Source organism: Zalophus californianus, chromosome 12 (genome assembly GCF_009762305.2).
Source record: "Zalophus californianus isolate mZalCal1 chromosome 12, mZalCal1.pri.v2, whole genome shotgun sequence".
Taxonomy (NCBI): Eukaryota; Metazoa; Chordata; class Mammalia; order Carnivora; family Otariidae; genus Zalophus; species Zalophus californianus.
In genome coordinates this window covers 30,595,982-30,611,109 of record NC_045606.1, presented here as the reverse complement: position 1 = coordinate 30,611,109, position 15,128 = coordinate 30,595,982, and the positions used below count along the sequence as shown (strand labels likewise).

At 37.9% G+C, this 15,128-nt stretch overlaps 2 protein-coding genes across 5 annotated transcripts in view; one reads left to right on the top strand and one right to left on the bottom strand.

Annotated features, from left to right (window-relative positions):
- CROT (carnitine O-octanoyltransferase) overlaps nucleotides 1–15,128 on the bottom strand; it is a 49,038-nt gene that overhangs the window by 17,553 nt on the left and 16,357 nt on the right. For both annotated transcript variants that reach the window (XM_027574887.1, XM_027574888.2), the window contains exons 8-12: nucleotides 10,797–10,890; nucleotides 9,466–9,591; nucleotides 7,988–8,089; nucleotides 2,162–2,245; nucleotides 329–436 (exon numbers count right to left, since the gene is read on the bottom strand). In XM_027574887.1, the coding sequence (XP_027430688.1) occupies nucleotides 329–436; nucleotides 2,162–2,245; nucleotides 7,988–8,089; nucleotides 9,466–9,591; nucleotides 10,797–10,890 (514 nt within the window). The remainder of the gene's footprint in view (nucleotides 1–328; nucleotides 437–2,161; nucleotides 2,246–7,987; nucleotides 8,090–9,465; nucleotides 9,592–10,796; nucleotides 10,891–15,128) is intronic.
- LOC113911933 (L-lactate dehydrogenase A chain-like) lies at nucleotides 560–1,926 on the top strand. Of its 3 annotated transcripts, none has more exons than XM_027574889.1 (2): nucleotides 578–1,264; nucleotides 1,534–1,926. In XM_027574889.1, exons 1-2 carry the CDS (start codon nucleotides 578–580, stop codon nucleotides 1,687–1,689), a joined length of 843 nt encoding a protein of 280 aa, XP_027430690.1. In that variant the 3' UTR covers nucleotides 1,690–1,926. The 3 variants fall into 3 exon arrangements, with proteins under 3 accessions (XP_027430693.1, XP_027430690.1, XP_027430691.1); XM_027574890.1 differs by having other exon boundaries at nucleotides 578–822; nucleotides 997–1,691; XM_027574892.1 differs by having other exon boundaries at nucleotides 560–1,691.

The window sequence follows — 15,128 nt, the reverse complement described above, 5'->3', positions numbered from 1 at the left end:
TAAAATATTTTAATGTTGTTTGGGCACCTGAGCCCAGTCAGTTAAGTATCAGACTCTTGATTTCAGCCCAGGTCATGATATCAGGGTCGTGAGATCAAGCCCCATATCTGTCCGTGCTCAGCAGGGAGTCTGCTTGAGATTCTTACTCCCCCTTCTCCCTCTGCCACCACCCACCCCCATCATGCTCGTGCTCTCTAAAATAAATAAATCTTTAAAAATAAATAAGTAAAATGTTTTATGTTATCATGCTTGGATGATAGCCAAAATTTTTATGTGGTAGTTAAAAGAAAAAGCATTAGTATCTAAGAAAAAAAGTAAAAGAATCTACCTGCTTGAGATATCGGGCTTTAGCTTGATTAATGTCGTTTAGTATTTTATCATCCACAGTGAAAACAAGCTCCTCTGGAAGTGATATATCCCGTACTTTTTCTGAACCCTGAAAACAGGGAAAAGACTTAAAAATGTTAAATCAAAAAACTGTTAAGAAAAAAAAAATGGGTGTTGGAGCCGCTGCCGCCAAGTCTGAGGCCCGCCCACCGGACGTGCACTCCCAATTCCTTTTGGTTCTAAGTCCAAAATGACAACTCTCAAAGAGCAGCTGATTCAAAATCTTCTTAAGGAAGAACATAACCCCCAGAATAAGATTACAGTTGTTGAGGTTGGTGCTGTTGGCATGGCTTGTGCCATCAGTATCTTAATGAAGGACTTGGCAGATGAACTTGCTCTTGTTGATGTCATGGAAGACAAACTGAAGGGAGAGCTGATGGATCTCCAGCATAGCAGCCTTTTGCTTAGAACACCAAAAATTGTCTCTGGCAAAGATTATAACGTGACTGCAAACTCCAAGCTGGTTATTATCACAGCTAGGGCACATCAGCAAGAGGGAGAAAGCTGTCTTAATTTGGTCCAGTGTAACGTGAACATCTTTAAGTTCATCATTCCTAATATCATAAAATACAGCCCAAACTGCAAGTTGCTTGTCGTTTCCAATCCAGGGGATATCTTGACCTATGTGGCTTGGAAGATAAGTGGCTTTCCCAAAAACCGTGTTATTGGAAGCGGTTGCAATCTGGATTCAGCCCAGTTCCGTTACCTAATGGGGGAAAGACTGGGAGTTCACCCATTAAGCTGTCACGGGTGGGTCCTTGGGGACCATGGAGACTCCAGTGTGCCTGTATGCAGTGGAGTAAACATTGCTGGTGTCTCTCTGAAGAATATGCACCCTGACTTAGGCACTGATGCGGATAAGGAACAGTGGAAAGAGGTTCACGAACAGGAGGTTGACAGTGCCTATGAGGTGATCAAATTGAAAGGCTACACTTCCTGGGCCATTGGACTGTCTGTGGCAGATCTGGCAGAAAGTATAATGAAGAATCTCAGGTGGGTGCATCCAATTTCCACCATGATTAAGGGTCTCTATGGAATTAAAGGTGATGTCTTCCTTAGTGTTCCTTGCCTCTTGGGACAGAATGGAATTTCAGATGTTGTGAAGGTGACTCTGACTCCTGAGGAGGAGGCCCGTTTGAAGAAGAGTGCAGATACACTTTGGGGGATCCAAAAGGAGCTGCAGTTTTAAAGTTTTCTAATGTACCACTTCACTGTCTAGACTACAGCAGGATTTTAGTTGGAGGTTGTATATATTGTCCTTACTATCTGATCTGTTACTCAAGTAATATTAAAATGGCCTAAGAAAAAACATCCGTTTCCTAAAGTTCCAAATAGGAATGGTTCACCAAACCCTGCAGCTGTATCCTGATGCTGGATGATACCTGGCTTTGTAGCCCTAAATTGGTTAATGTAAGTTAGCCCCACCGTCTCAGAGGCTCCACTGTCAGAGCTGCGGTTGCTCTGAACACCGGATGTGTATTTACTGTGTGTTCTGTCACTTCTGGTTCCTTCCCCCAACAACCGACATGCCTAGTCCATCTTTTCCAGTCAGTCACATCCTGGGATCCAATGTATAAATTCAATATTGCATGAATTGTGCGTAACTGTTCTAAAGGATCTTATTTTGTGTACATGTCAGAATATAGTATACATGGCCATATAATGTAAAGACAATGCAACCAACTATCCTAAGTGTCATACCAACTAAAAGACCAAATAAATTTTGAAGAGTGAAAAAAAAAAAGAAAAAAATGAAATATTTTTTCTAACATACCTTCCATCTTCCTTCATTCTCAAAAACCTTCTCATCAACATAATGGCTGATGTTTACCATAGCCATTGCATCAAAAGGAGCATGCTAAAATGAAAATACACAAGATTTTGAATGCTTTATGTCAACTTAAAACTTGACCCAATATTTTATTTTCAATTTCCCTCCCCTCCAATCTTAATACATATTAAGGTGCAGAATTACAATGCCTCACCTAAAGACAACAACACGGATATCCTGCAGCATAGTAAGTGACTGATGTATTTTATTTGCTGCAAAAGAACAAATACTTAAAGTTGGAAGCACCTAATGAAAGCAGGTGTATGTATGCAGTGCTAAGATGTTCTGAAATTTTAAGAGCACTGTGCAACAAGCAAAGGAGCATGACAGACTTTCTGAAGGCTAAACTGAGCATTCATGTGAACTTTATCGGTAAACACATAGGCCACTAGGTGAGTAATCAGTTTGTGTTTCTGTCTAGAAGAGTGTTCAGATGTGGCAGAAATAATTCTCAACGTTTAAAGAATGCTGGAAAGATGGTCTGAGTTACAGGAGTATTACAGGTTTGACAGCTATACTGAGAGAAAGGAACTGGAGCTAGTGAATTTTTCCATCATTTATTCTGGAGGACAAACTTTTTGCCTTCTTTTCTCCATGTCCTTTGGTGACAATTACATCAGACAGTTTTTTTCCTCCATGTTACTGCTATCACTTTACATTAAACAGTTACCATTCATGAACTGAATGTGGCACTACCAGCCCTGGAGAGAAAGAAGGGAGGCTTAAGATACGGACTAGCATACTTGGGTCCACGTTCAGAGGAGTAAATTAGGTGTCTTAGTATTATCCTAACATTACAGAGTACTGTTGGCCTATCTCACAGTCCAGTGGAGCCTAGAAGTATAGTATGAACACTGTTACCAACTAGATAACAGCCACAACATCAGGAAAGACTCTTGAGGGAGGTCAGAAGAAGATGCACGAGCAACTCACCCCATCTCTTCTTTGATATAATAATGAGACTCACAGGTCATTGACAAGCCCATTCTCTAACTGCATCTTTACAGTTTTACAAAGAATGTGCACAGATATCACGTATTGTTTCATTTGAGACAGTAAAATTAATTTTTTAAAGATTTTATTTATTTGAGAGATAGAGAGCACAAGTAGGCAGAGTGGCAGAGGGAGAGGGAGAAGCAGGCTCTCCGCTGAGCAGGAAGCCGGACGTGGGGCTCGATCCCAGGACCCCAGGATCATGACCTGAGCCTAAGGCAGCCGCTTAACCAACTGAGCCACCCAGGCGCCCCGTAAAATTAATCGCTAACTCTTTTACTGGACCCAGTAAGAAAGCAAAACTGAAAAACAAAAGTCTCCCTGTGGTAATTCTACCCACCCATCTCATGGTGGAAAGCTAGTCATCAATTTAAAGAAAAATGTTAGGAAATATGAAAACTTCATATGCTTTCCTGATGTTTTGTTTGTTCATATAGTTTTTTCTTTTTTTTATTTATATGGAGACAATATGTATAACATACTTTTTAGAAATGAGGGCTTCAATCCTGTGTCCAAACTCTGCCATTTCCCAGTTGTGTAAATGTTGAAGTTACTTAATTCTTTAAGTAAACAGGCTCATCTGTTAGTGGGGGTAATAATCATATAGTTGGTGTGAAAAATGATTTTAATAATGCTTATAAAGTGCTTCCTACAGAACGTGGGTAATCAGCAATAATCAGTAACTGCTGTTACTATTTAAGTTTATTATATGCTTCCTATGTGCCCTTCACAAAGCCAAATGATAAACCCTAGATGGATAAGACAAAATAGCTGACCTCAGGATTTTAAATCTCAAGAGGGAAATGTAATTAACTACTACCATAATCACAAAGTACATATTTAAGCACCAGTGGAATAGAGCAGCAACATGGCACTGCATTTAGAACAGACCAACTTTTACAGTATACGGTATACAGCTCACTCTTGAACAATGCTGACCTACGATGCAATCAAAATCCACATAAAACTTTTCACTCCCCAGAACTAACTTAATTACTAATTGCCTACTGTTGACCAGAACATAACATCTGCCAATAACAAAAACAGTCAATTAACATGTTTTGTGTTATAAGTATTATGCACTGTATTCTTACAATTTTCTCTTACAGAGAAAATAAAATATTAAGAAAATCTTAAGGAAGAGAAAATACATTTACTGTACAGTACAGGAGTAGAATAAGGCACAACACATCTCCTCATCCCCACCCAAAGTTAGCAAAGTTACCCAGGAATGTGGGAAACTTCATTTTCAAGCAGAGTCCAGGGAAAGGCAGAGAACTGGGGAAGGCACAGCACTGTTAGCCTTCTCTCTAGGTTGCTTTCTCCACCTGACTCCTCCTCATGGTTCTAAATCAGTTTCTGCTTGTGAGAAATGCTGGCAAGCTGCTCCCCGAAGTAGTTCTCTGCTTTAGAGAACTTTCAGCACCTCAGGCAGTGCTCCTTCCTGCCTTGTGCTTTGCAGCCCACATTACTACCTGCTGCTATCCTGCCCCGAGTGTTCTCCTGGACCCCTGGGGGTGGAGGGGGGATGCAGATTATCATTCTGCAGTCCTTGGCCAACTGTGGACAATGACTGGTCTCGGCACCTCACTGAGAATCCCTCTCTAGAGTCAGTTCCTTTGCAACTTTTTGTTCAAGATCTCAGGGAACCAAGCTCTGCACAGGTAGTGGGGTGAGGAGTGCCACAAGCAGGTGAGAGCCTGCTGTTCCAGCCTTCTCAGCATTTCTCCGCCACCTTGCCTTTACTTTTAATCATTTGGCAACTTCTACCTCATTTTACAATCAAAGTATAAAATATGCATTTATTGAAAAAAATCCACGTATTTAAGTGGACCCACACAGTTCAAACCCACGTTGTTCAAAGGCCAACAATATACACTTTACTAATGACGTTTTACATACGTTACAAGGGAAACCAACATGGGATTTTTAAAAGCAGATTATCTAGGGGAGATAATCAATTTTATAAATAAATGGGTGTTAATACATATACATAAAACATGTCCATACACTTACTACAAGAAAGATCTCATTTGTGCTGAGATATGTGTTCATTATGGGATCAATATTCTTTATTTACAGATAACAAAGATCATTAAAGTTATTTGCATCCTGAATTTAAGCAAATAGCAAGAGTTTAGTACTATTAATAAAAATCAAAGTAGTGCAATGTGGTTTTCTTGGGCGGGGGTTGAGGGCTGGAAGTGAGGAAGGCAAGTAAGATGATGAGTTCTTGATGATGAGAACAATTGAACCTTATGTAACAATATAACATCCACTTTGAACAATATACAATGAAACAAAATTCTCAAAATGAGAATAATAGGTAAAAATTAGAGAAGAATAACTGCTCCATCAACTGATGAATGGATAAAGAAGATGTGGTATACATATACAATGTAGTATGATTCAGCCATAAAAAAGGAAAAAGTTCTGCCATTTGCAACAACATGAATGGAGCTAGAGAGTATTATGCTAAGCTAAATGAGTCAGAGAAAGACAAATACCATATGATTTCACTCATATGTGGAATTTAACAAGCAAAACAAATAAGCAAAGGGAACAGTAAAGAGAAAGACAAAGAAACAAGACTCTTAACCATAGAGATGGTTGTCAGAGGGGAGGTGGGTGGGGTGGGCGAAATAGGTGATGGGGATTAAGGAGTTCACTTGTAGTGAGGAGCACTAGGTGATGTACGGAATTGTTGAATCACTATACTGTATACTTGAAACTAATATTACCCTGTATGTTAACTAACTGGAATTTAAACGAAAACTTAAAAAAAAAAAAAAAAAAAAGACTAACTGCAAGCTACCTATATAATAATGGTAAATGAAACTATTAAACCAGGGAAGAGAACATGCACAGGAGGGAGAAAGTGAGACTAACATTAAGGTCAGAATCAGTAGATAGGAAAAGACCGTTAGGAAGGAGGCAGTGTCGGAACACGTATGAGGAGGGTAATTGACTGTAGCAACAGGTCGAAGAGACATAAGGGAAGATGCTAGGAAGCAGTTAGCTACTTTACAAAGGATAGTTTTCCAGGAAATAGTGAGGATATAAACCAGACTGAGAAAGTCAAGAAGAATAAAAGAAAGAACTCAAGAGAAGAAAACTGAGGCAATTAACAAGAAACATTTTGTCAACAATGAACTCCAAGAGGAAAGACAACAAATCTTTAAAAGGACTCATAGCAACCTTTCACTCTGATGAGTTACTATAATAGACATCTAGTTTTATTACCTGCTCATCAACCACTTCACCTTCTTCTGAGCTTTTGCTGTAGGCAATCACCACACACCTGTGATGGTTTGGATGAGAATGATTCTAGCCCCTAGACTGCAAGGTTTAACATGTGACCTAGGCCAGGTGAATCAGAGCACCTGACTCCTCAGAATGGGCACATGATAGACAAAGGCCAATAACAACCAGTGAGCATCATTCCTAGGACTCGTGCTGGAACCACTGGGGGGAAGGAGGGGAGCGGGGCGGTGGTAAGCTGGCCATTTGCAAAGGGAACACTAATCTACGAAAGGAGCTGTGAAGACATGAGATTGTGGATACAACAATCACATGGGACATTCTACCTGAAGATGAAGTCAAACATAGGAAAGTAGTGCCAAAAAATGGAGAGAAAAATTTCTAATGAAAGCATTCAGCCACTGGAAGTCAGTCTTACCCAAACTTAGCTGTACTCCTATGCCAACAAATACCTTCTTAAACTAATGGCAGTAAAATTTAGGTTTCTATCACCTAAAACTGAATAAACACTGATTAATACAACTATTGAGCCCAGATCAACATGACAGGTCTTTTTAGTATTGTACAGTTGCTAAATACTTCCGGAGGAAGGCCACCAAAAACAAAAAAAACTACCTTATGCTACTTTATAGCCAATTACGTATTTTATGAAAGATCTTACAATGAGATTATAAGTGTATATTGCAACCTTTCATTTTTTAATTTTCTTGGTTCACAGACTTCTTGAATGTCCATCAGAAGATGGCAAGGTAGAGTTAATAAAGATGATCACAGGAGAATAAAAGAGAAACAAGTTTTTTCTTTTTTTATCAAGAAGGTAAAAAATGGTAGAAGCACCAGACACTTTAATATCTATAATGTAAATAAATGATCCAAAGATCATGTGCTATTTTAGGAAAATAGTTAAATTACTGGGAAAATCTAGAAATATATCCACCTATACTTCTCTGTGCAAAGAACACAGACATAATGCTGTATCTTTTAAAACAGGTTGTAATTCAGGCACCTGGGTGGCTCAGTCAGCTAAGCATCTGCCTTTGGGTCAGGTCATGATCCCAGGGTCCTGGGATGGAGTCCTGCATTGGGCTCCCAGCTCAGTGGGGAGTCTGCTTCTCCCTCTGCGCCCTGCCCCCTGATTCATGTTCCCTCCTGTCTTCTCCCTCTCTCTCTCTCGCAAAAATAAATAAAATCTTCAAAAAAAATAGGTTGTAATTCTCAATAAATAGGTAACAGTGCATTTTAAAGAGCTTCATAATTCTTTAAAATCCATAACCACATAAAATACAAATTCCACTTTGCAGATACATACCAAACCATTAGCCATACTACAAATGAAAATAACTTGTCCTATACTCTGTTTTCACTGAGAATTCATTAACTAAAACCTTTTAGTTATAATGCCACAGAGCTACAAAAGTATGTATTTATATGACCACAGAACAGCCTAGCTAGTTTAGTGCCACTAAATTAACCTAAACAACTGAAAGGAAAAATAACTTCAGTAAGTTTACTTACATCACAACTACAGCCAAATACTCCATTGGAAAAGGAAATCAAGTTATAAGATTTGTCTCCCCAGCGTACAGCTGGATCTCCTATAAGGGTCATTGTGGTTGCCTAAAATAAATATATTTTAAAATTAAGAGAATTTTAATATTAAGAGGGTTATAAGTATTTATATCTTATATGTATATGTATGTATATATTATATAAATGTACACACACACACACACACACACGTCTCTTTTCCTCTTCAGGTAAGCCAAACTTAATAAGATGATAATAATTATACTCAAGAGATAATACTAGTTCCAGCCCTGTCTTTAAATATTTCTCAAAATCTCAAGAAATCCTACCAGAAAACAGAAAGCTGGTTCAATAGTCATGGGGGTTAGAGAACTTACAAAGGAAAAGACAAAGCTTTTGCAACTTGTATAATCTAAGAAGCTGTGGTAAGTTTAGTCATTAGAGTCTACTTATGAAGAAAATATTTTAATAATATTTTAATTTAATTTAATATTTTAATGTTAAATATTAAGATATCTTAAAAATTCATATCCCACTAAGCCTGTTTCTCACACACTCGATTTAGTATATCACAGTAAACATTCATTACAAAAGAAAAGAACAAAAGAGAATACAAATATTAGAATCTACCACAGATACTATAAGTAATTACTATTTTGTGAAACTTCTGTTACGTGTGTGTGTGTATGTAGTGGGCTGCAATCTCAACACAAGTCTAAGTAGATTCTAGCAGTAAAAGTTCAAACAACACTACATTAGAATATATTCTTCCTCCAGAAGTTTGGTAACTCTCCTACTAAAAAAACACAGCTAAGTTTATATAAAGGAAAGTTATTTCTACCTACAAGATTTTTCAATCCTGTATTATTTCTGTCATTTAATATTGATGAATGAATTATGAAATAATATGTGTTTTCAAAAGACTAAGAGACTTCTACAAATATGACTACTACCTTTTATTATTTCCCAGGAAATGATAATATTACCCAGGGTGGGTGGGGGAGGGGGAAACAAAGTAAGGCCACATTTACTCTTAAACTCACTAAAGTCTGTTTGTTAATAAAACTAAACGCTAAAATAAATAACTTATAAGAGTGCTATAATTTTTAGGACAGACCCCACCAAGGTGTCAAGACACACTGGTGTGGGTTACAGGAAGGTTCTCATGCCACCCTTGGCATGGTAAATTCATTTAGCCCAGTGTCCTATGCAAATTTTCTGTACATGCAAACAATAGTCATACTTCTTTAAACAATGTTCAAGATATATCTAAATTACCTAAACAATGAAGCCAGAATTTACAAAGGATTATTTATGTATAAGCTTCAATTTGGTACATATATATGACAGCTATGTAAAAATTTTAAGAGACTACATGTAACAAATAATCTTCTCATCTTCTGTATACAGAAGAGTCTTCCAGAATAATTTGTGAGGAGAAATAGCAGAGCAAGATAGTTACGTACCTGAGAATAATCTTCTGGTGTTACATGTGGACTGCTATCCTCTATGGTATATACCAATAAACTGCTCTGAATTTTTTCTAATATAGTCAAGTTCTCTGGATCAAGACTAATCAAATATTCTCGTACCTAATGGGCAAAGAGTTAATGATTAAATGTTACAAATTAAGTATATCCAGAAAATCTCAAAATAGTTCGTTAGGGAAAAGGTTCATTAAGGAAAGTGTAAACTGCTATCTGGAAGTAGAGCATTCCTAAGCCAAAATGGTATAAAGCAAAGAAGCAATTACTATTAATTTATATGGAAAAATGTTTAAACATTCCTGGGCCCAAAAAATAACCTCTCTTAGAGGCTTTACTGATAACGTAGGACACATTTTGGTAGAGGATGTACAAATAAAGTGAGATACAGCACAGATGTTCATAGGCACAGATGTTCAAAGCTTGATGCTGAGATAGTGAGGGTAGCTCCTGGGGAAGGAGCTTGGTGCTGCCACCCTTGCTCCTCAGGGAGCATGCAGTAAAAAAAAAAAAAAAAAAAAAAATGCTGAACACTATTTTTGCTTTTTGCCTTTTTTCATAAAAGCAAAAATCCTCTTTGGGTTTCTTTCAATGAGCAAAAACAAGTACTAATGTAGGTCCTTTGTGAAAAGTGAAGTGGCATAACACAAACTTTCGAAATGTGGCAGATACCTTTAAAGTTAATAATGTTGTATTACATATTTGAAAACTGTTAATAGAATAAATCTTTTTTAAAAAAGATTTACTTATTTATTTGAGAGAGAGTGAGCGAGACAGAGAGCACGAGCCAGGGGAGGGATAGAGGGAAAGGTGGAAGCAGACTCCCCACTGCTCTGAGCAGGGAGCCCCACATGGGGGCTCAATCCCAGAACCCTGGGATCATGACCTGAGCCACCCAGGTGCCCCTAAAATACATCTTAAAAGTTCTCATCACAAGAAAAAAATTTGTAATCATATGAGATGATGGATGTTAACCAGATTTATTGTAATCATTCTGCAATATATATACACAAATATCTAATCATTATGTTGTAAAGCTGAAACTAATATAATTTTATGTCAAGTATACCTCAATTAAAAAAACAAAGAGGGGCGCCTAGGTGGCTCAGTTGTTGAGTGACCAACCCTTGATTTTGGCCCACATCATGATCTCAGGGTCATGGGATCGAGCCCCACATCAGGCTCTGTGCAGAGTCGGCTTGAGATGCTCTCTCTCCTTCTCCTTCTGCCCCTCTGCCTACTCGTGCTCTCTTTCTCTCTCTAAAAAATAGATAAAATCTTAAAACAACGACAACAAAAGGAAACCATATAACCTTAGCCCATTGAGTTCGCTCCTCACTAGTCAATGCTGCTATCCCAGGTCCATTAGGTTCACTCTGGCACTTCTTGTGAATGTAGGTCAACTGCCTTAGGGAAGATTAAAAAAAGAGTATTTAAAAAGAGCATAGGCAGGATTACTAACTACTTTTAGCCTTTAATAGGTCATAATATTTATCAGTACTTATATGTTTTTATGTATTACCCAAAGAAAGGTATAATGATCTCAACAGCAATGGATTTATTTCCCACACCACATCTTTTTTTTAAAAAAATGAGTATGTGGCCTATTAACACAAAAGTATATTAGACAATAATTTAAGTAAATAAATTGGCTGTTTGGCTAGTATTATTTATACTTTCAAAATATACTTGTACTTCTGGTGTCCAAGTAAAAATACCCCTTACCATAAATACCCCTTATAATAGAGAACTTGAAAAATATTCTGGTAAATAATATTACAAATATTATGCATATCTTATCTAACTAAAAACTCTGTGCCTATATATTTAACAAAGGAATTACACTCTGATTAATATTTGTGTGCAACCCCAAAAACAGAAGTACTATGTAGTCAGTTTTAAATGTTTTCACATTTGCTGTTACTTATAATCGTTATATTTTAAAGACTCCATTAGATATAGACAAAGCATTTTCTCCCAAAGTACTCTATTCTCCCAGTCTGATGAGTTTCACGTATCTTTAAACAGATGACAGGTAAATAATAGCGTTCTTCAACAAAGACATACGTTTCCATCGGACAAAAATCCACAGGTTTCACAAAAACAACAAAAGCACAGACAATATAAGTAAAAAAGACAAATGGGATGACATCAAACCAAAAGCTTCTACCCAGTTAACAACAAAATTAAAAGGCAACCTACAGATTATGAGAAAGTATTCGCAAACCATTTATCTGATAAGAATATCCAAAATATTTAAGGAACCCCTACAACTCAATAGGAAAAAAACCCAAATAATCTGATTAAGAAATAGGCAAAGGAACTAAACAGACATTTCTTCAAAGAAGACATAAAAATGGCCAGCAAATACATGAAAAAGTACTCAATATGACTAATCATCAGGGAAATGTAAATCAAAACCACAACAATATATCACCTCACAACTATCTGGATGATTATTACCAGAAAGATAAGAAATAAGTGCTGGTGAGGCTGTGGAGAAAAGAACGCCTGAGCACTGTTGAGGGGAGTGTAAACTTATGCAGCCACTATAGAAAATACGGAGGTTCCTCAAGAAATTAAACATAGAACTACTTTATGATCCAGCAATCCCAATTCTGGGTATATATCCAAAGGAATTGAAATCAGGACCTTGAAAAGACATCTGCACTCCCATGTTCACCGCAGCATTATTCACAATAGCCAAGAGGTGGAAGCAACTTAACTATCTGTTGACAGATGAATGGGTAAACAAAGTGTACTAAAGACACACACACACACACACACACACACACACACACACACACAACAATGGAATACTATTTACCCTTAAAAAAGAAGGAAATCTTCACAGCTATTTGGATGGTTATTATCAGAAAGAGAACAGGAAATTAGGAAAGAGTTAACTTTGTGGTGATACATGAATAGAGACATAAAGCATGAGAAAGAATGCTTGCTTATTCAAAAGGTGGCCAAGGCAGAAAGGGCATTCCAAATAGAAAGCATGAGGACATGCAAAGATTACAGATAATCTAATGTGCTTTAAGAATTGCTAACACAGAGGACTTTCCAAGATGGCGGAGGAGTAGGAGACCTTAGTTTCGTCTGGTCCCTGGAATTCAGCCAGATAGCTATCAAATCATTCCGAACACGTGCGAACTCGACCGGAGCTCTAAGAAAAGAATTGCTGCAATCCTGCAAATAGAAAAGCAACCACTTTCTGCAAGGCAGGAGGTGCGAAGAATTGAATCTAAGGAGATACATAGGAAGATAAACCATGGGAGGACGAAGATTCCATCAGCCGACACCAGAAAGTGATACAGCAGCAGAGCACAAAACACTAACTTTTAGAAGTGTGCTCTGGTGAGGGCACCGAGGTGGCGAAGCAAGGGGGAATCCTAGGTGGGACAGTGTGGTCTCAGGGACCCTTGGGGTCACAGGAAGACCGGGGGTGCCTGAGTGCGGCAGAGCTCCCAGGTATCGGAGCGGGGAAGCCGGCTATAATCAGCTAGCCCAGGAGTGGGCTTTCAGCTCAGGGTTGCCATAAACCATGAATCATGGCATGAAAAAGTGCCACATCATTTGGCATCAGGGAAATACAAATCAAAACTACAATGATACCACGTCACACCAGTCAGAATGGCTAAAATTAACAAGTTGGGAAATAAGAGATGTTGGTGAGGATGTGGAGAAAGGGGAACCCTCCTACACTGGTGGTGGGAATGCAAGCCGGTGCAGCCATTCTAAAAAACAGTATGGAGGTTCCTCAAAAAGTTGAAAATAGAGCTACCCCAAGACCCAGCAATTGCAGTACCAGGGATTTACCCCAAAGATACAAATGGAGTGATCCAAAGGGGCACCTGCACCCCCGTGTTTATAGCAGCAATGTCCACAATAGCCAAACTATGGAAAGAGTCCAGATGTCCAACAACAGATGAATGGATAAAGAAGATATGGAATATAAAATATATACAATGGAATATTACTCAGCCATCTAAAAAAATGAAATCTTGTCATTTGCAACAATGTGGATTGAACTAGAGGGTATTATGCTAAATGAAATAAGTCAATCAGAGAGAGGCAATTATCATATGATCTCACTCATATGTGGAATTTAAGAAACAGAACAGGATCACAGGGGAAGAGAGAAAAATAAAACAAGAGGAAATCAGAGAGGGATACAAACCATAAGAGACTCTTAATCATAGGAAACTGAGGGTTGCTAGAGAGGAGGTGGGAGGAGGGATGGAGTAACTGGGTGATGAGCATTAAGGAGGGCACGTGATATAATGAGCACTGGGTGTTACATAAGACTGATGAATCACTGACCTCTACCTCTGAAACTAATAATACACTAAATGTTAATTAACTGAATTTAAATTTTAAAAAATAAGTAAATAAAACTTTGTTCATACCCTCAAAAAATAAAAGTTTTAAGCTAAGGAAATCAGTTTTATAAATAAAATATTAGGTAATGATAGAAATTATAACATAATTACATACATCTGAAATATTTCATTTTTTCTGTAAATAGGTAATTATAATACCACATTGTATCTGTCTGCTGTAGCATTTTTTTTAAAGATTTTATTTACTTGACAGAGAGAGAATGCGAGAGAGCACAAGCAGGGGAAATGGAAGGCAGGGGAGAGGGAGAGGCAGGCTCCTCGAGGAGCAAGGAGCCCAGATGTGGGGTTCAATCCCAGGACCCTGGGATCATGACCCGAGCCGAAGGCAGATACTCTACCGAATGAGCCACCCAGGTGCCCCTGTCTGCTGTAGAATTTGTCAATCTTTTGACTTTTTCAAGAAAAATGAAGGAACAGTTTGCACAATGGGAGGCAAATGTCAGATCCCTTTTCTGTCACTGTCATATAAATTTTTATTTGTTAAGTTATATGAATGAATAACTCATAAAACATTAAATGAGATATTGTTTAAATTGTTTTGACTGTAAGCAGCTGAGGTAAAATTACATTACTGCCTCCTGTAAAAAAAAAAAAAAAAGAAAGAAATGCTAACACAGAAATGTGATAGGAATAGAAGTTGCACGAGGAAGAAGAAGAGAATACAAGGCTGAAGAGACAGGCAAAGGTCAAATTTAGACCACTGCTAAGAAACCGGGATTTATTCTAGACCACAAAGAACCATTTAAGAATTTTAACCAAAGGTGAGATAACCATCAAATTTAAATTTTAAAGCCATAGACTGATAGTCATAGACTATGTATTTAAATACATACTAGCTATAAAAAAATACATTATTTTTTTTACAAATCTTTATGTGCATATAAATCCATTACAACAGATATGGAAGGACAGAATATACCAAACTAGTAAGAGTGATTAATTCTGGGGCAAGAAATGGAAATTGTATTATTTGCAATGTTTTCCTTTTTCTCCAAGTAGAATATATTCATATACATCTAGTAAAAGTAAAAATTAATTAAAACTAGAAATAAAATAAGGGCGCCTGGGTGGCTCAGTCAGTTAAGCGTCTGCCTTCGGCTCAGGTCATGATCCCAGGGTCCTAGGATCGAGCCCCGCATCGGGCTCTCTGCTCAGAGGGGAGCCTGCTTCTCCCTCTGCCCCTCCCCCTGCTCATGCTTTCTCTCTTGCTCGCTTGCTCTCAGATAAATAAAATCT